We start from the raw sequence: 19,634 nt of genomic DNA on the forward strand, positions 1-19,634 counted from the left end.
AGAGAGGGAGAGCTGCAGAGGCTGGGGACTTGATCCCCAAGGCAGCAGGCTTTTAAGACTGAGGAAGAAAAATAAAAAAAAAAAAGACTGAGGAAGAAGGTCAAATTTGTGTTTTAGGAAGACCTTTCAAACTCTAGCGTGAAGAGCCGTGTTCCCTGGCTGGGTTCTTGGCATTGGTCTGGGGAGGGTTGGCAATCGCTGGGGCAATGGAGACTAAGAGTGGTAGCTTTTAGAGATATTCTTAGTTGGTGGGTGAGAAGTGGAGGTGAGGAGGAGTACAGGATGAGTCTAGGTGCCTGCCACCAACATGAACATGTTCCTCTGGTCTGGTCCTGGCCCTTTTCTTCCAGGGCTTCTTTTCACCCCTTCCACACTTCAGTCATCCTTGGCTCCAGGCCAAATGCCTGCCCTTTCCCCTGGTATTCCTTAATGCCTCTAACTCCCTGTGGCCCAAACCATGTGCCACGCTCTGTCACAACACATAAATATACAGAAATTCAATTACTCAACCAAGTTTATTGAGCACCTCTTACATGCCAGACAGCATTTGAGATGATAGAAATATATAGCAGTAAACAAAATGGACAACAATTCCTGACCTCCCAGGGCTTACTTTCTAGTGGAGAAGAGACAGATGATAAGTAAATATAATACACTGGGAGTCAGACAGTGAGAAATGCTACGAAGAAAAACAGCAGAACAAGGAGGACAGGAAGTGGTGGGCAGGGGTTTAAATAGGATGGACTAGGAAGGCATCACTGAGATGACAGATGAGCCAAAACTTTCAGGAGGGGAGGGATTGAGTCGGGCAGACTTCTGTGAGAAGAGTGTTTTAGGCAGAGGCCCTATCAAGGGCGAGGGGGAAGTGAGTCTTAACTGTTTAGTGAATAAAGGAAGCCACTGTGGCGGGAATGGAGGGAACAAGAGGGAGGTCAGAGAGGTAACAGGAGGCCAGATCATCAGTGGCCTTGATGACTAATGAATTATGCTTCAAGTGAGATGAAAAGTGTTGGCAGGTTTGGGCAGAGTGACATGATCTGAATTATTATTGGAACAATGTTTCTCAACCCTGTCTTAAAAAAATACCTTGTACGTACTTAGCCTAAGCCCCACTCCATACCAATTAAATTACACTATTTTTGAGAATTTACCAGCAAATTTTAATGGGCAGTCAAGGTTGAGGACTACTACTGTAGAAGCAGGTTCTCTCTCTCAGGATTCTTTGATCAAGAGTAGCCTGTAAAATAGGCAAAGGCAGAAATAAATGTCAAATTCTAGGAAAGATGTGATGGTGACATAGAGCAGGGTGGCAGCCACACAGGTGGTAAAAAATGGTCTGATTCTGAATATGTGTTTGATGATGGCTTGCAAGTGGCATGTGAGAGAGGAAAAGAGAAGTCAAAGTTAGACTTGGACTTTTCGCCTGAGCAGCTTGAAGGATGGAGCTGCCACTGAGATGGGGAAGGCTGCGAGGGGTGGGGATAGATCAGGGGTGAGTTTGGGCATGTCCAACACAACTCTCTTCCTTCTGCCTCTTCCAGTGGGTGACACACCAAGCAGTTGGTGTCACCGTTGTCTGATCCTCCTGTTCATTCTGCAGATCTACCATCTTTTCCCTCTCTGAGCTGTCCTTTGTATCCTTTCCCTTCTCCTTACCTATGTGGCCCCTGCTCAAATCCAGGCCCTCATTTTTAAAGCAGCAGCTTCCCAGCCAGACCTCCTTGGATGATTTTCTTAACAGTCTAAGCAGAGCCTATAAGTGCCTGGTGTAAAAGACCCTGGAGGCTACTAAACTGGCCCACCAGTCCATCTGGCACAGTATGTGCCCCACGCTTTCTCTGCTTGGCTGTTTCCTGCCCGCCCACCCAATCCTGAGCTCCAGGCACTCCTGTTACTACTCTTGATTGGTGGTGTTACCAGTATGGTTTTCTCCTTCTTTGCTGGTGCTTAAAACCCAGAAAAAAACTGAAGGCTTCCCAATCCCAAAGGCAAAACAAGCCCAAACAAAGGCAAAACAGCATCTACTTGTAACACTGAACACATTTTATTTAATTATCATTCTAAACTGTCTTCATTGTGGGAATCTGAGTTTCTTGACACTGTTGAAGAAGGAAAAATACTTAGCTTTTGGGGGTTGAATGGAGGAGAGTTAGAATTACAGCTTACTCAGGTCCTGGCTGTGTAATATAGAACAAGTTACTTCTCTCTGAGCCTCACTTTCCCTGACCTTGTGGTGCTGTAATAGTAGGGACCAGTTACCAAACAGGCCTCATTTCCCTTGGTTCCTGGTCTATAAATGAGGCAAGGATAGCCTCTGTGGAGTGGCCCTGTGTGTTGTTTACCTCTTCACAGCAACCTGGGTTCTGTTAGAAAAACCCACCGACACCCAAATTCTTACCCATCCATTGGTTTTAAAAATAGCTTAAGTAAGCAACTTTTAGCCATTTGGAGTTAACTGGCTTTGCGTATCCCAGGAAACTTCTTTGCCAAGCTTTGCCTAGTGTTTATTCCCAGTTGATTAGACAGGAATCTGCAAGCATTAGGCCCCATATTTCTTGGGGACCCACACTCTCTGGCCAGGATACTCTGGGCCCTCTGCTCCCTTCCGAAAGCTGTGCTGGCTCTGCAACACCTGGACACTTAAGCCCCCTTCTTGTCTTCCTTTCTCCTCTCCCCAAGGAGTTTGGGAGTTTTCCCTTGCTTTGCTTCTCCTCTGGTGGCTTCCCAGTGCTGCTGATCTCTGGAAGTCTTCCTGCTGGGGAGTGGGGTGGGGGTGGGGGGGGTCCTCCCGGCACCAGCAAACCTGTCAAAGCAGCAGCTCCCAGTAAATAGCTTGTGTGCCACTGCCATCTAGTGGTCCAAAATTTTTTCTTGGTCAGCTCCAGGACGTGAATTGGAATTCACTCCACCTCTTGAGAGCCTGGTCCACAGACAGGACCAAAGCTAGGGTCAGAGGGTTCCCGTTACACAGAGGGTGGCCTTTCCAGGTGCCTGGGGTCTGGGAGGTTCCCTCTGCACCCCAGAAACTGCCTGAGAAGAAGGATGGAAATGCTGCAAGAGCATTGGAGTGGAAGGGAGGAGCCTGGGGTTCCAGTCTTGACTGTGTCACTCTCTGTGGGCCATGCTGAACCCCTCTGAGGCCTCAGTTTACTCATTTGTAAAATGAAGAAATACTGTGATCTTCCACTAATGTTCTTCAAATCATGCCATCTCCCTGGATATAAATGCTTCTGTGGCTTCCCATGGCCTTCAGAAGAGAGCCCAACTTCTCAGCACAAGGCCCTCCACCGTTTGGTCCTGCAATTCTCATCTCTCATTTCTGTTCTCTCATGATCTTCAAGTCAGCCCCTGGGAACTCCTTCAGGTCCCTGATTCACTGAGCTCTCTCGCTTCAGGGCTGCCTCAAAAGCCCTTGTTTGGGCCCAGAAGGTGCCCTCCTACCCTCCACCCATAACCTGACTCCTTCAGGCCTCCACAGAATGCTGTACTACACTGCAGAGGGTCTGGAGTCTGGAGCTCAGTAGGTACAAGCACGAGAGGGAAAAATTCCAGATTTAAAACATGTACATTGTAATGGAAAATATGGGGCTGAATGAGACTACCTAAAAATCCCAGCATTTGCAGAAGTGGTCTGTACACCTTTTTTTAAAAATGCTTTTTATTGTAAAATATACCATATATACAAAGCAAAGGAGAAAAACAGCAATAATTTTCAAAGCACACTTCAATAAGTAATGACAGAACAGATGCCAGAGTTTGCCATGGGCTACCATTCCAGCTCAGATTTTTCCTTCTACCTGCTCTTGAACACTTGAGGAATATTAATATATTCAGCAGTCATACTCATTTGCCAAATCCTATTCTCTTTGTTACATCTCCTCCTTCTCCTTTCATCCTTCCCCTAATCTATAGGGGATCTTTGAGCAATGCCCATTGTGACCTTTTCATTTGAGAAAGGGTGTCAGCACTAAAGGATAGGGGGATGTAATTAATTGACAATCTTGGACATGCTGGTCCCTCTGGGTTTCAGAATTTATCTGACATTGAAATTATCCCATAATTTTCTGTGGGAATTATAGGAGCCAGGAAAGCAAACTTAGTGCATGAAATCTTGAGAGAATCTCAGTTCCGGTCCTAGGTGTTCTCAAGGGTCAACAGGAGTGTTACTGGTTCGGGTTTAGCAAACCATCGCAATCAGCACTATCTAACTGAAGCTTGCATAAGAATTGCCTCCAGAATAGTCTCTTGATGCCACTGGATCTCTCCTGGCCACCGATGCCCTATTTTATTACCCCTCCTTTCCTCCCCTTGCTCCGGGAGGTGCTGTAGATCCCATGGTGGCCAGACTAGACTCATCCCTTGGAGCCATGCCCGACATGTTTCTGGCTTATTTTGCACAATACACTGTCTCCAAGGTTCATTCAGTTCATGAACCTGAAGGATGGCTCTCCACATCCTTCCTTTTTATAGCCACATCATATTCCATCTTATAAATGTATCACAGTTCGCCATTCTGCTTCTCAGTCACTGTACCCTTCGGCTTCCTCCATCTGCTGGGCATTATGGATAATGTCCAAAATAAATAAACCATATCCTACAGAATCCTCACTTGGCTGTACAATTAGCAGCACTCTCAATCTTAGACAATTTTCATTGGTCTTTACCAGAGTAATAATAGTGGAATCATGCTGTATCTATCCTTTTGTGTTTGACTTATTTCACTCAGCATTATGTACTCATAGTTCATCCACATCGTCATATGCTTTGGGACATCATTTCATCTTACTGCTGCATAATATTCCATCATATATATATATATACATGCACACATACCATATTTTGTCCACTTGTCTGTTGATGAGCATTTGGATTGTTTCCATCTTTTGTCAATTGTGAGCAGTGCCGCTATGAACATCCGCGTGCAAATGTCTGTGTCACTGCTTTCAGCTCTCCTGGGTATATACCGAGTATTGGTATTGCCGGGTCATAGGGCAACTCAATATTTAGTTTTCTGATGAATCATCAAATTGTCTTCCACAGTGGCTGCACCATTTTACATTTCCACTAACAGTAAATAAATGTTCCAATTTCTCAACCTCCTCTCCAACATTTGTAGTTTTCTCTTTATGTATGTAATAGGAGCTGTACCCTTTTTGGATGTACCCTTTAAAAAGATTAAGAATGCATCACCAATATACTATATAGATATGTACTTTATAAAACATCTGCAAAAATGGAAATTTAAAGAAATGAAATTAAAATATGCATAAAGCGCTCTCATTTTTTTTTTTATTAGACTTTTGAAAACACTGGTTTAAACTGGGTGGAGAGAAAGAGAAACTGGGCAACTAGGCTAAAAAAGGAGCAGCTACAGAGATAGGGAAAACCCGGAGAGCGGTTATAGGAGCAATAGGAAGTGTTTGGAAAGCGGTGGGGCCAACTGTGTCCAGTGTCGCCAAGGACAGGAAGAGGAGCTTGAGAACATTCACTGGGTCTGGCAACCAGGAGGTCACAGGGAGTCATGGGTGCTTGCGCAGGCATTTGTAGGGAAGAATGTGGTGGAGGCCTGACCAGAGTAAACTTGTTTCTCCTTCTTATAACGGACTTCATGTTTAGAGCAGTTTTAGATTTATAGAAAAAAAACTCTGCAGAAAGTACAGCGTTTCCTTCTACCCCCTTCTCCTTCCTGCCTCAGTTTCCCCTATTATTAACATCAGGCGATAGTGTGGTACATTTGTGATAATTGATGAACCCATATTGATACGTTATTATTAACTAAAGTCCATAGTTCACTCTTTGTTTTATATAGTTTTATAGACTTTGACAAATGCATAAGGTCATGTATCTACCACTAGAGTATCATGCAGAACAGTTTTAGTGCCCTAAAACCCCCCTGAGCGCCATCTACTTATCATTCCCCTCCTCACACTACCAAATTCCCTGATGCCCTGTCAATCACTGACCTTGTTATTGTTTCTAAGAAGGGTCAACTTGAATCCAAATCTCTCTCCAGAGCTCAGACGCCTCCTTGAGCTCCCCAACCATCTGCCTCCACATAGCATCTCTTGGGCATCTCAGAAGCCACGTGTCCAAAGCTGACCTCCTGATCTACCTATCTTCCTAATCTGTCCCTGCTTCATTTTTTCTCAATGGAGTAATAGCACCTCTACCCTTCCAGGTGCTTAAGCCAGAAATGCCCCTATCTCTTATCCCCTATATCCAATCTATCAGCAAGTCTTGTCAATGGTATCTTCAAAATATATTCAGAATTGGGCCCTTTTCACCACCTCTGTCACCCCAGGCCATGCCACCATTATCATCTCACCTATTGTCATCCTTGGCTTCCTCTAACTGCTTCTCCATATCTTTTAAAAATATGAAGCAGATTTATACCACTCCCTCACTATAAAGCCTGTCAAAGATTTCCAGTTGCACCTAAGTAAAGTACAAATACCTTACTACTGCCTGCAAGGACTGTGCCTCGTCACGTGACAACCACACTGTTGTATTTTTTCCTTTTTCCATTTTTTAAATTGTGGCAAAATATTCATAACATAAAAAAGTCGTTTTAACCATTTTTAACTGTACAATTCTGTGGCATTAAGTACACTGACCATGTTGTGTAACTTTTACCACTTTCTATTTCCAGAACGTTTTCATCATCCCAAACAGAAATGTGTACCTATTAAGCAATAACTCCTCATCCCTCCACCTCCAGCTCCTGGTAATCATTATTCTGCTTTCTGTAGCTATGCATTTGTTTATTCTAAGTATTTCATATAAGAGAAATCATGTGATATTTGTTCTTCTGTGTCTGGCTTGTTTCAACCAACGTGATACCTTCAAGATTATTTTTTTTTTACTTTTATTTTGAATAATTCAAGTTTATAGGATAGTTGCGAAAATAATACAAACTCAAATACAGAGAAATCCAACATACCTCCATTCCCCAGATATCCAGAGCCACCAATTTTAACATCTTGCCCCTTTGTCATATTGCTCTATCATCTATCTACCGAACATTTGAGAGTGAGTTGCAAACTCCTTGAACACATAAAATCTCCATGTAGATTTCCTAAAAACAGTAATATTCACCCTAAGTGCAGCCATCGAGTTTAAGAAATTTAATATTGATATAAAGCTTACGTTCTATATGTCATTTTTTACTTATGTCCCAATAATGTCCATTTGAGCCTTTTCTTTTCCATTTTCAGATCCCATCTAGTATCATGTATTGCATTTAATTGAGATTATCTGTTTAGTTTCTCTTTCTTTCTTTTTGTATGCTACATGGTGGAGGTCACATTTAATTCTTTTTCCATGTGACTAACCCGTTATTGCAGCACCATTTGTTGAGAAGAAAAAAAAATTTTTTTGGAAGTGCACGGCCTGGAATCGAACCTGGGTCTCCGGCATGGCAGGCAAGAATACTACCACTGAACTATCATTGCACCCCCTATTTTCTTTCTTTTTTAACTGTGGAAATAAATATGTAACATAAAGCTTCCCATGCCAGCCCATCTCAAGCATACCATTCAGTGGAATTGATCATATTCACAACGTTGCAATACCCTCACCACTATCCATTACCATAGCTTTCCCTTCACCCCAAATAGAAACCCTACATTCATTTTGCATTGCCCTGGGTCCCCATCCCTGGTAACCTGTGCTCTATTCTCTATCTCTATGAGTTTGCATGGTCTCTGATTTTGTGTGTGTGTGGTTACTGTAAGATTTACATTTAACATCCTAAATCCATAACCATCTCATTTGTGTTGATAACTTCAATAGCAAATATAAACTGTGTTCCTGTAAAACTCTATCCCACCAACTTTATGTGGTCCTTCTCACAAATTACATATTTATACATTGACTGCAAAACAATTGATTTATCATGACATTTTATGCATTCGCCTTTTAGACCCTGTAGGAAGTAAAAAGTGCAGTTAAAAACCAAAAAGAAAACAGTACTGCTATTTATATTTACTCATGGCATATCTTTACTGGATATTTTTATTTCTTCCTATGACTTCAGTCAATTATCTAGTGTCTTTTCCTTTCAACCTGAAGAACTTGTTTAGCATCTCTTGTAATGTTAGACTAGGGATGACAAAGTCTCTTAGCTCCTGCTTATCTGGGAACGACTTAATTCTTCCTTCATTTCTGAAAGACAGTTTTGCCAGATACAGAAATCTTGGTTGGCAATTTTTTGCTTTCAGCACTTTAAATATATCTTCCCACTGACTTCTTGCCTCCATGTTTCTGATGAGAAATCACACTTAATCTTATTGAGGCCCTCTTGTTTGTGACTTGTTGCTTCTCTTGAATTCTTTCAGAATTCTCTATCTATTGCATTTGACAGGTTGATCATAACATGGCACCTTGTGGGTCTATTTGGGTTTATCCTGTTTGGAGTTTGTTGACAATTGTCATAGAATATCGTCATGTCTTTTGATAAATTGGGGGAAGTTTTCATCTAATATTTATTTATTTATTTTTATTAGAGAAATTATAGGTTTACAGAAAAATCATGCATAAAATAGAGCTCCCATACACCACCCTACCACTAACACCTTGCATTAGTGTGGTGCATTTGTTGCAATTGATGAAAAAATATTTTTATACTTGTACTACTAACTTTAGTCCATGGTTTTCCTTAGGGTTCACTATTTGTGTTGTACAATCCTATAGATTAAAAAAAATTATCCTAATAACATATATATATAATCTAAAATTTTCCCTTTTAACTGCATTCAAATGTATAATTCAGTGCTGTAATGTTGGGCTACCATCGCTACCTTCTATTACTAAAACTTCTCCATCATTCCAAATTGAAACTCTGTACATTTAAGCATTAATTCCCTATCCCCTACCCCACCCCAGCTCCAGTTAATCCACATTCTAGTTTCTATTTCTATCAATTTGCTTATTCTAACTATTTCTTATTAGTGAGATCATACAATATTTGTCCTTTTGGATCTGGCTTATTTCACTCAACATATCTTCAAGGCTTATCCATGTTGTCTCACGTATTAGAATTTCATTCTTTTTTTATGGCTGAATAACATCCATTGTGTGTACATAAATTTTATTTGTTCATCTGTTGATGGACACTTAAGTTGATTCCGCCTTTTGGTAAATGTGAATAGTGCCGCTATGAACACTGGTGTGCAAACCTTGTGTATTAGCTAGGGTTCTCTACAGAAACAGAATCAGCAGGAGATATCTGTAAATATAAAATTTATTAAAGTGTCTCATACAACCGTGGGGATGTAAGAGTCCAAAATCTGTAGGGCAGGCCGCGAGCTGGCAGCTCCAAGGAAAGGCATCAACAAAATCTCAGGAAAGGCTGGCTGGCTGAAGCATGAAGAGTGATTGTCTCTTACGAACCCTCCTTAAAAGCCTCTCAGTGATGAGAGTAAGTATCACTCACTGCAGAAGACACTCTCCTTAGATGATTGCATATGCAATCAGCTGTGGATGCAGCCAACATGGTCATGATTTAAGCCCAAGAAATGTGCTGACCATAACAGACAGGCCAGCACTTGCCCAACCAGACAACCGGGCACCACCATACAGCCAAGTTGACACATGAAATTGACCATCACACTCTGCTTTCAATTCTTTTGAGTACAGGCCTCGAAGTGGGATCGCTGAGTCATATGGCAATTCGATACTTAACTTTCTGAGGAACTGCCAAACTGTCTTCCACAGAGGCTGCACCATTTTACATTCCTATCAACAATGAATGAGTGTTCCTGTTTCTCCATATTTCTCCAATACCTGTAATTTTCCATGTTTTTAATAGTAGCCATTGTAGTGGGTGCCACACAATGACATCTCATTGTGGTTTTGACTTGCATTTCTCTAATGCCTAATGATGAGCATCTTTTCACGTGCTTTTGGCATTTTACATATCTTCTTTGGAGCAATGTCTACTCAAGTCTTCTGCCCATTTTTTAATTGGGTTGTCTTTTTGTTGTTGAGTTGTAAGATGTCTTTACATATTTTGGATACTAAACTCTTATTGGATATGCAGTTTCCAGATATTCTTTCCTATTGTATGTAGTTTGTTGTTTTACTTTCACAGTAAAGTTCTTTAATGCACAACATTTTTTTATTTTGATGAAGTCCCATTTCTCTATTTTTTTCTTTTTCTGCTGTGCTTTGGGTGTAAAGTTTAAGAAACCATTACCTAACAAGGTCCTGAAGATGCCTCCCTATGTTTCTTTTAGGAGTTTTATAGTTCGGGTTCCTATATTTAGGTCTTTGATCCATTTTGAGTTGATTTTTTATATATATGGTATGAGATAGGGATCCACCTTCATTCTTTTGCATATGGACATCCAATTTTCCCAGCACCATTTGCTAAAGAATCTATTCTTTTCCCATTGAGTGGACCTGACCCCCTTGTCAAAAATAAATTGGCTAGTAGTATGGACAGATGAGTAAAACATATGGATTAAAAATAAATAAATAATAGGGGGAACAAATTTCTTTTTCTGGAGTGATGCAAATGTTCTGAAAAATGATCATGGTGATGAATATAAAACTATGTGATGATACCATGAGCCATTGATTGTATACTATGTATGGAATGTTTGTATGTTAAGAATGTATGTGTTCATACGTTGTTGTATCAATAAAAATAAATAAATAAATAAATTGGCTATACTGTGGGATCAACAATGCCTTCTGGACCAACGGGTGGGGTGGGGTGGAGAAAGAGATGTAATAAAATAAGGCATCAGTGGCTAGGACAGACCTAGTGTAGTCAAGAGGCTATGCAAGCTGCAGGTAATTCTTATGCAAGCTTCAGTTAGATAGTGCTGCTTGCCCTGGTTTGCTAAACCCCAACCAATACCACTCCTCTTGACTCTTGAGAAGACCTAGGGCTGGAACTGAGACTCTATAAAGGTTTCATGCACTAAGTTTGCTTTCTTGGATCCTACAATTCCCATAGGGTTCCTACATCACATAAATCCTGAAACCCAGAGGGACCAGCATCTCCAAGATTAACAATTACATCCCCTTATCCTTCAGTGTCAACACCTCTTTTCAACATGAAAAACTCAGAATAGGCATTGCCTAAAGACAATCTCTCTCAAAGAAGAAGGAGGAGGTGTAACAGAGAAAATAGGACTTAACAAATGAGTATGACTGCGGAATAACTATATTAATATTTCTTCTAGCTTCCAAAGTTCAGGAGCAGCTAGAAGGAAAAATCTGAGATGGTGGAATAGTAGCCCATGACAAACCCTGGGATCTGTTCTGTAACTACATGTTGAAGTGTGCTTTGAAAATTACTGCTTTTTTCTCTCTTCGCTTTGTATATATGTTCTATTTTTCAATAAAAATGTTTAAAAAAAAAAGCAAATTGGCATAAATGTTGGGGCTGATTTCTGAACTTTCAATTTGATTCCATTGGTCTATATGTCTGTCTTTGTGCCAGTACCATGCTGTTTTAATTACTGTGGTTTTGTAATAACTTTTGAGATTGGGGAAGTGTGAGTCCTCCGACTTCATTCTTCTTTTTCAAGATGGCTTTGGCTATTCAGGGTCCCTCACCCTTCCATATACATTGGATGACTGCCTTTTCCATTTGTTCAAAGAAGGCATTTGGAATTTTGATTGGGATTTTACTGAATCTGTAATTACTTAGGGTATATTTGATATATTAATATTTAGTCTTCCAATCCATGTACACAATGTTTTCCTACTTATTTAGGTCTTCTTTGACTTCTTTTAGCAATAGTTTATAGTTTTCTGTGTACAGTCCTTTACATCCTTGGTCATATTTATTCCTAGATATTTAATTATTTTAGTTGCTATTGTAAATGGATCTTTTTCCCTTGATTTCTCTTTCAGCTTGTTCATTGCTAGTGTAACTGAACACTACTGATTTTGGGGTGTTGACATTGTATCCTGCCATGTTGCTTAATTCATTTATTAGCTTTAGTATTTTTGTTGTGGGTTTTCACCATTTTCTGTATATAGGGTCATGTAATCTGCAAATAGCGAAGGTTTTGCTTCGCTATTTCTTTCTCTTGCCTAATGACTTATTTCTTTCTCTTGCCTAAATGCTCTGGCTAGAACTCCCAATACAATGTTGAATAACAGTGGTAATAGTAGCCATCCTTGCCTTGTTGCTGACCTTAGGAGGAAATTCACCATTGAGAATGATGCTTGCTGTGGGTTCAGCCACACTGGATTTGCTCTTTATCCAACTCACCAGATTTCCTCCTGCCTCAAGGACTTCGAGCTGCTCCTTTTCAGCTGTTTTTCTGCTATGCTTTCTGCCTAGAATACACTTTCCTTCTACTTTGTGCATGGTTAGCTCCTAGTCATTCAGATTTAAGCTGAGCATGCTGTTTAAACGGCTACACCCTCCAACGTTCCGTGTTCTTGTTCCACCGCCTCCACGTTCTTTTTCTTCAACACACCACACCTTGCAATTATATTTATGTGTGTGTGTGTTTAGTTATTTCAGTTCTGTTTCTATTAGTAAGTGGGAAACCCCATAAGGGATAGGACAGTGTGTCTTGTCCATGGCTGAATTTCCTTGCAATGTACGTCTGATACATTATACTTAATGAGCACTGACTACACTTCCCCCCAAACGTCTTCTAGTTCTCTATATGCTGTGGGCACGAATCCAGTCTGTCTTTCCACTCTTTCCCTCCTTTCTTGCCTGACACAGGAACTTAGCCCACACTCCAGCCCCAAATCCTGCTTTCCCAACCTGTCTCTTTGTTCACTGTGCTTCATCCACAGAACAGAACTCCTATAGGGATCATCTGTACTACTATGAAGCACTTTCTGACCCCCAATATAGGATATTCTGTCTTGCCTTGAAGCCGAAAGTATTTTGTAACCAACAGCACTCCTTCTGTCATGCCTTGCCTTAATAGGCCTTGTATCCTTCCTGCTCCCATCTCCCTACCTTCTCTCTTACTTTTAGAACCAAAGGTATGTGAAGGTAGATACTTTGACCACCACATATTTGTTGAATTTGACTGAAAAACCAAATATCTATTTTTTCCTCTATAATTTTTTCCTTTGTCTCTTCTATTTCTGCCATTATCACCTATTCGTCTTGCAACAATGGACTTTTTTTTAGGGAATTAAAAAAATAGCATTTAGTCTAATTATGGTATCACAAAGCACGTATTTTAAAAATGAAATAGGCTTTACTGTAAGACATCAGTGCCCTTCGCCACTCTCCCCACTTGTTTTCACTTTGTTCCCTTAGCCATTTCATCTGCTATCACATACATTATTAGTGCATAGTATTTCCTAATTAATGACTTTTAGACTTTTCCTGCTTCCTATTATGTCAAACAAGGATTTAGAAAATACACCCCTCATGCAGTTTCTCTCTGCACTGTTTTCCAACATATCAGTTTTTGGTGAAATCCTTATTCAGTGTTTACATTACGGTGATGCAGATACTGTTCACTGTTGAGCCAAGAAATGTACTGTGATTACATTTCCTTTCTTGTACAGCTTACCATTTTCCCTGGAGTTTATAACTACCTCGTTTTTTTTGTTTGGTTTTTTCATTTATTTTGTTTGCTATGTACCTAGCACTTATTCTTCCCTAACTATTCAGTTGACTGAAGTCATCTTTAATTCCTCCATCATCAAACATCAAGCCTTGCTCTCGACCTGGTAGAATGTCTCCTGCAGCACTACTCTTCCATTTCCCTGTGGCCTCTCTTCTCCTTTTTAACCTGGTCTAATCCTATGAGTACCGAGATAAAGAACGCACAAAGGAGCCTTGTCTTCAACTTTAGCCAGTTTCCCCGCCTTCAGTCTCACTCTTAACTAAATCAACCTATAGAGACAGAGAAAGGTGGAGAATCTTTCCAAGACATGTCAAACGCTGGCCCCACTTCAAAGACTTTCTAAGATTCCTCATCATCTACAACAGAGGTTTTTATTCCTGGCTGCATATTAGAATCACCAGGGCAGCTTTCTAAACTAAAAGATTCTTGGGGTGTAGCCCAGGAAAAGTAGAATCTCCAGAAGAGGGAAATGAAAATCCCTATTTTTAAAAAAGCTAGTAGCTTTGGCATCTAGCACAACTGTAATTTTACATTTGAGCTATTTGATGAATGTCATCAGACCATCAGGTCCAGGACAGCCAGGAATAGTTCCATATTGGCATAGCGCTTGGCATGGAGTAAGTGGGTACTCAAAACATTTGTGGAATGACAGAGCTGAAAACCACTACCCTACAGTAATCTTCAAATTCCTGGGCATCAGAACCACAAGGTGATCTATTAAGATGCAGATTCCCAGGCCCCAAAGACAGTTTCAGGGAGTTTCTGCATTCCTTATGATGCTCATGCCCACCAGTTTACGAACCTCACAAGTAACTTGAAATGAACAGAATCTCCAGACTCAAGGCTCGCTGATTGTTTTGGGAAAGGCGAGAGTTTATAGGTTGACAATCCCTAGCCTTCCTCCTCCACACTGTTAGATGAACAAAGACTGCAAAGGTCTTTATTTGCCCTTCTCTTTTAATCCCCTCCTTGCTTTCTTTAAAAAAATTACCCAGAAATTCAATATACATGGGAGCTCAAAGAGCCAAAGCAAGCCAGCCCAAGAGCAGTAGGCTCCCTCCCACAGGGGCCAAAGGCTGGATACTGGGATCTCCACTCAGGGCCTGGTAGTAAAAGCTGGTGCAGAATAGGGTGGTTCCAGAGGCGAGCAACAATCCGGCCTGAAGGAGACACAGGGCAGAACACGGGTTTGTAAGAACAGGGCAGGCTGGGAGGGAGAGGGTGGGGCTTGGGGTTGGTTAAGGTTGCCCGGCAGGAGGTTACCCAGAGGGGCTTTCTGCAGTGGGGCACCCCTAGTAGGGCCAGGCTGTGGAAGAAGTGGTGTTTGTTGGCCTTGTCAAAGAGCTGTAAGAAAAGGAGAGATGGGGTGATGTTCTAAGAAGCGCAAGAGCTTGAGATCCAGTCTGGACAAATGGGATAAAAGTTTGTGTCCATCAAGTCCCACCCTTGCTTTCCCAGCTTGCCCCTCCCTCAGGCTCCCACGCCTCACGCCTGCAGTCCTTGCTGCTCCAGGGACCCAGACTCCGCCCCTCACCCCCCCCCCCCCCATTATCAGGGACCCCAAACTTTATGCCCTTGTAGACCCGGGAGTCGGGGGTTAGGGAAGACGGTTGTGCAGCGCAATCACTTCACCTCTTTTCCGTAGGTATCCGGGAACTGGGCGCCTGTGGAAAGCAGAAGCAGAGGTTAGCTGGCACACCCAGTCCTAGCGCCAGCCCCGACTGCCTCTTCTCCCGGGGGACCCCGGTGGCATTGGCGAGAAGGGGCGCCCCCAGAAGGCTTCTGATTGGCAGAAACAAAGCACCGGGCAGTTCTGGGAACCAACTGGACCAGGCTGTACGACTTCAGAAGGTTTAAGGCTCCGCGGGCTGTCTGACCCATGGGAGACCTGGCACTTCCGGTAGGCTCCGTCCCACCACCTGACCCCAGAGATAGCCCCAGGCACACTCCCAGCTTCGGCCCCAGCCCCCTGACCGTGAGCCCCGTAGGAAGCCAAGCCCAAGGCCCCGGCTCCCGACAAGGCGCCCAGACGCCGGAAAGCAGCCCCCAACCCGGCCATGGCTCTCGATTGTCACGCGCGAGGCGAACACCACCCAGGCCACCCAAGAAACCAGCCAATCCAGATCGCCCATGCAAATAGGTACCCAGATGCCCAATCCCGGCCGTGTTTATTTCAACGTCCAGGTTCTCACTTGGGTACTTACGCCTTTGTAAACCTGCTGCTGAATGGCGAAGATGTCTGGCGGGCGGAGAAACCAGAACCAATTAGGAGCGGAGTAGCGGGGCAGTGGGAGAACAGGTTGAGGGCGGGGCTAAAGGATTTACGTCACGGATTGGCCCACTTTCCAAGTTGATCTCTTCTACCTCCTCTACCCCCACCTCCAGCCAATTTCCAAAGATCCCGGTCCTCACGCAAAGATCCGCCCCTTTCTCCACAGGCTCCTCCTGTTCGGTCTCAAACTAGGCCCTCTCCCCAAGAAAGGCGGCCCCACGGAAACCCAAGTCACACCCATCGCCACGAAACCCCGCCCAGTGTCCAGATAACTCCTCCTCCGAGCCCGAAGGCTCCGCCTGCTGCACATGATGCCCCGCCCAGTAGATTTCATCCCCCACTCCTCCCCGCCCCTCTCCGCCCCCGGAGGTGAGAGCCCAGAGGGTGGGAGATCTGGGAGGGGAGGGATGTCTACACCTCGCCCCGGTCCGCCTCGTCCGTCCGTCCGTCCGTCCACCCCCGCCCTCTTCCCCCGTTTTCAACCCCCCCATGCTCCGGAGGGCTGGCAGGCGGTGCGAGCGAGGGGTGTGCGCCGTTCTCTCGGCAGGGGGCGGGGGAGGCGGCCGCGCGGTGACGCGCGGGGCTGCTGCGGCTGCTCAGCCGGCGGATCATCACTCTCGGGCTGGGATGGACGCGGGGCGGGCGGGCCCTGGCGCGCGGAGCCAGGAGTCCGGGCCTCCCGGCTGCTGAGCGTCCTCCGAAGCCTCCCCACACCCCCTCTCTTTCGCTCCTAGAAGCCGCACAGACCCCTACCCCGGGGCTGGGATTCGACTCCCGCCCTCCTCAGACTGCCCGGTCTTCCCCCTCCCGCCCGTCCTCGGGATCGACTGGATCCCTCCCCCTCCCCAAGGATTCCGGCTGGATCCCTGCCCCTGCACCGCGGATCCTGCGCTCCCGGGCCCCTGGCCCCTGGCCCCTGGCCCCTGGGGATTGCCGTGGACTCGTCCCTCACCCGATCCCTTAAGATCTTCTGCCTGGACTGCTTTCTGGTCCCTCGAAGCCGACCCACTGAGCCAGTGGATCTCCGATCTAGTCCTATCCCGTTGGCCCCTCCTTGTTCCGCTGCCCCCACTGCGGGGTTCCCTGTCCCCGGGCTCCCTCTGACCCATCCTCTACCTCTCCTTTCCCCGGGGATCGACTGGATCCCGGCCCCGCCCCCCGGGGCTGGGGCGATCACCCCCACCCCGCCGGGAGAGGCGCTGCGGGCGGGGGTTGGGCCTGCGGGGCCGCGGGGGCTCAGAGGCCGCCGCCCCCCTCCCGAAGCCCGTTCGCCCCCTGCTCGGAGCCCTGGATGGAAGCACCACGGCCGCGGGGCTGAGCCAGGTAGGAGCTAAACTGGGCCGGGTGGAGGGGGCTGCGTGGCGGTCTGCTGGGGTCTCCCTCACCCCGTCCCTCTCCCTGCGCCTGGTTTCCCTCAGCCTGCTCTGTCTGCGTGTCTTCGCCTAGGGATGCTCTCGGCGTGTCTCTGCGTCTCGGTCTCTTTGTCTCTGCCTCTCTCCAGTCCATGAATGATCCTTTGAATGGGCCCACAGACCCCGTGTGTTCCCATCTCCCCTCCCCCTCCTTCTCCCCTTGTCGGCCAAACCATTCTCCCCAGTGCAGGAAGGGGGGGGTGGGTTGCGGCCTGAGCCCCCGTCCCTCAACTCTCCCGGGCTGGGGGAGTCAGGCCTGGGCAGGAATGGAGGGAGAGAGGCAGAGGGCTGGAGAGATGGAGAGGGCAGCAAGATGTGGTAACAGAGATGGGGAGAGCAAGGGAGAAAATGGGGGAGGCAGATAGATAAGGAAAGCCAAGCAGAGAAGGGGCATGAGGGAGAATTCGGGGGAGAGGATTTGGAGGAGAGAGAGAGAGAGGTGTAGAAGAGAAGAAAAAAAGGCTGAGGGGCGAGAGACTGAAGGCAAGAGCCAGAGCAAGCTGGAAGAGACAGAGGAAGATGCTCTGAGGGAGCGCTATGAAGAGAAGGGAGATGGGGGGGGGGGGGGAGTGTGCTCCAGGGGGGAAGAAAGAAGGGAGAGACGCTGGTAGGGAGGAGGCCAGGGGCCCAGAGTACGTTAAGAGAGGGGGATGACAGAGGCAGCTGGGGGGGGGGAGGGGGCCGCAAGGCCGTAGAAGCCTAGCCCAGCCTGGCAAGGGGGAGCCAGCTCCAAGCCCCTCCAGGTGATGGAGAAGCAAGAGCTTAAGAGAACCTGAAGAGGGGGAGGACATGGCTGGGCGTGTGTGGTAAGGATTCCTGTGTCCTCATCTCTGGAATAAATTGACACCTGCAGAGAGCCACCCGCGGGCTGGCGCCTGGCTCCGAAAACCCAGCGTCAGCAAACAGCTCTGGCAGATGGGGGGGGCAGGGGGGGCTTGCTAAAATGACCTGGGTTTCTGCCCCTTTAGCCCGATCTCTTCCGTTCTCCTGTCTCTGCTGCTCTAAGCACCCAGGGACCAGGGCAACAACAGTGGGGGGCTAGCAAGGGGAAGGGGAGGTGAATGGATGGGATAGGATGGGATGAGAAGAAAGCTGAGGTTTACCCCCACGACGTGGGTCAAAATACCTTGCAGGGAAGAGGTGTCTGGGTCCAAGGCTGTGTGGGGGCAATTGGTGGGTTCAGCAGATGGTCCCCCCAAGTTCCCCTCTGAGGCCTGATCACTTGGTCTAGGCTCTGACTGGCCAAAGGGGGATAGGAAGCAGGTCTTTTAGGGTTCTCCATGCCCCCAATCTCCCCCTCCCCTCACATAATACCTCCTCCTCTGTACTAAGATTGGGAGAAACTAGCATGCGGACCCACACCTCTGTCCTGTTCCTTATGCCCTGAAAGGACCCATAGCCAACCCAGCCCCTTCCCCTCGGCCTCCAGACCCCCCCCCAGGGTTAAAGCTGCAGCCCGTTGCCGAGGTAACATTGCGGGGCAGCATCCTGTCGCCCAGCAACCGGCTGCAGGATCACGCATCCGTCCCTGGATTTGCCCCTCCAGCACCCCCCTCCCTACTCTAGCCCCTGCCTCAAGGCACCCCAACTTCTGAGGGAAAAAAATGGAGAGAGCCTTGGGTCACAGGGTTCTTAGGGACTGGGACGCTGAGGCAGAGAAAGTGCTGGGCTTGTACAGTCCCAAGAAAGGCCCAAGTCTGGCCTGGGGTGGGGGTTCAGCACCGTGAAATTACAGCTCTGGAGTAATTAACACTTATAAACAAACCCGCCACTTCCTGCTAATTAGTGACTTGGTATTTTTATTTTCTCTTCCTTGTCTATCTCATTCCTTCCCAGGGAGGTGGGAAATGGGACTCCTGAGTCCCTGAGGGACAGCTTGCCTGGGAGGGATAAAGGGGCTGGAAGGAGGCTGGGTCTGGGGAGCCGACTCACCTCCCCTTCTGGCTCTGTCCTGGACAGTCACCATATGCCCCCTTTTTGCTGACTTTTCCACCAGGGTCCCTGTTCCGGGGGAGGGGAAGTGCTGGGATCTGGGAAGGGGAGGTCCCAGGGGGCCTGTGGGTTGAAGAAGGGGGGCGACTTGGTTTGAATTCCAAGTCACTAACCACTTGTCTCTTCTGTTTCCCCATTCCTTTCTGTATGCCCGGTCCAATTTCCCTCCCCTTCTTCCACCTCTCCTCTGTATTTTTCTGTCTGTCCGTCTGTCTGTATCTTGCACACCCTGTCCCTCCGCTGCCTCCCCGCAGATCGGGTCTGCCTTCCCCTTCTCCCACCTCCTCCCCCTTCCCCACCCCTTGCCCCCTCCATGGAGAGAAACAGACCCCTTCTCTGTCCAGTCTAACCCCGGTCCCTCCCCACCCCCCTCCTCCCTCCTTTTCCCCC

The 19,634-nt window shown here is 46.2% G+C and overlaps 1 protein-coding gene across 2 annotated transcripts; it reads right to left on the reverse strand.

Annotated features, from left to right (window-relative positions):
- Nucleotides 1-14,507: 14,507 nt before the first annotated feature.
- Nucleotides 14,508-19,424, reverse strand: TMEM256 (transmembrane protein 256). Of its 2 annotated transcripts, XM_077165795.1 has the most exons (5): nucleotides 19,185-19,424; nucleotides 18,379-18,490; nucleotides 15,773-15,807; nucleotides 15,201-15,232; nucleotides 14,832-14,912 (listed from the first exon to the last, which is right to left on the reverse strand). In XM_077165795.1, exons 1-5 carry the CDS (start codon nucleotides 19,379-19,381, stop codon nucleotides 14,905-14,907), a joined length of 384 nt encoding a protein of 127 aa, XP_077021910.1. In that variant the 5' UTR covers nucleotides 19,382-19,424; the 3' UTR covers nucleotides 14,832-14,904. The 2 variants fall into 2 exon arrangements, with proteins under 2 accessions (XP_077021911.1, XP_077021910.1); XM_077165796.1 differs by lacking the exons at nucleotides 15,773-15,807; nucleotides 18,379-18,490; nucleotides 19,185-19,424 and adding exons at nucleotides 14,508-14,728; nucleotides 15,543-15,681.
- Between the last annotated feature and the right edge of the window lie 210 nt (nucleotides 19,425-19,634).

This window comes from Tamandua tetradactyla, chromosome 6 (assembly GCF_023851605.1).
Source record: "Tamandua tetradactyla isolate mTamTet1 chromosome 6, mTamTet1.pri, whole genome shotgun sequence".
In the NCBI taxonomy this organism is placed as follows: domain Eukaryota; kingdom Metazoa; phylum Chordata; class Mammalia; order Pilosa; family Myrmecophagidae; genus Tamandua; species Tamandua tetradactyla.

Excerpts from the sequence above, each read along its gene's own strand:
- TMEM256 (XM_077165795.1), bottom strand. The coding sequence starts at position 19,381 with ATGGGGAAACAGAAGAGACAAGTGGTTAGTGACTTGGAATTCAAACCA. Across the intron at positions 15,808-18,378 it reads AGACACCTCTTCCCTGCAAG|ACATCTTCGCCATTCAGCAG; the intron begins GTATTTTGACCC and ends TCCGCCCGCCAG. Across the intron at positions 15,233-15,772 it reads AGCAGCAGGTTTACAAAGGC|GCGCCCAGTTCCCGGATACC; the intron begins GTAAGTACCCAA and ends TGCTTTCCACAG.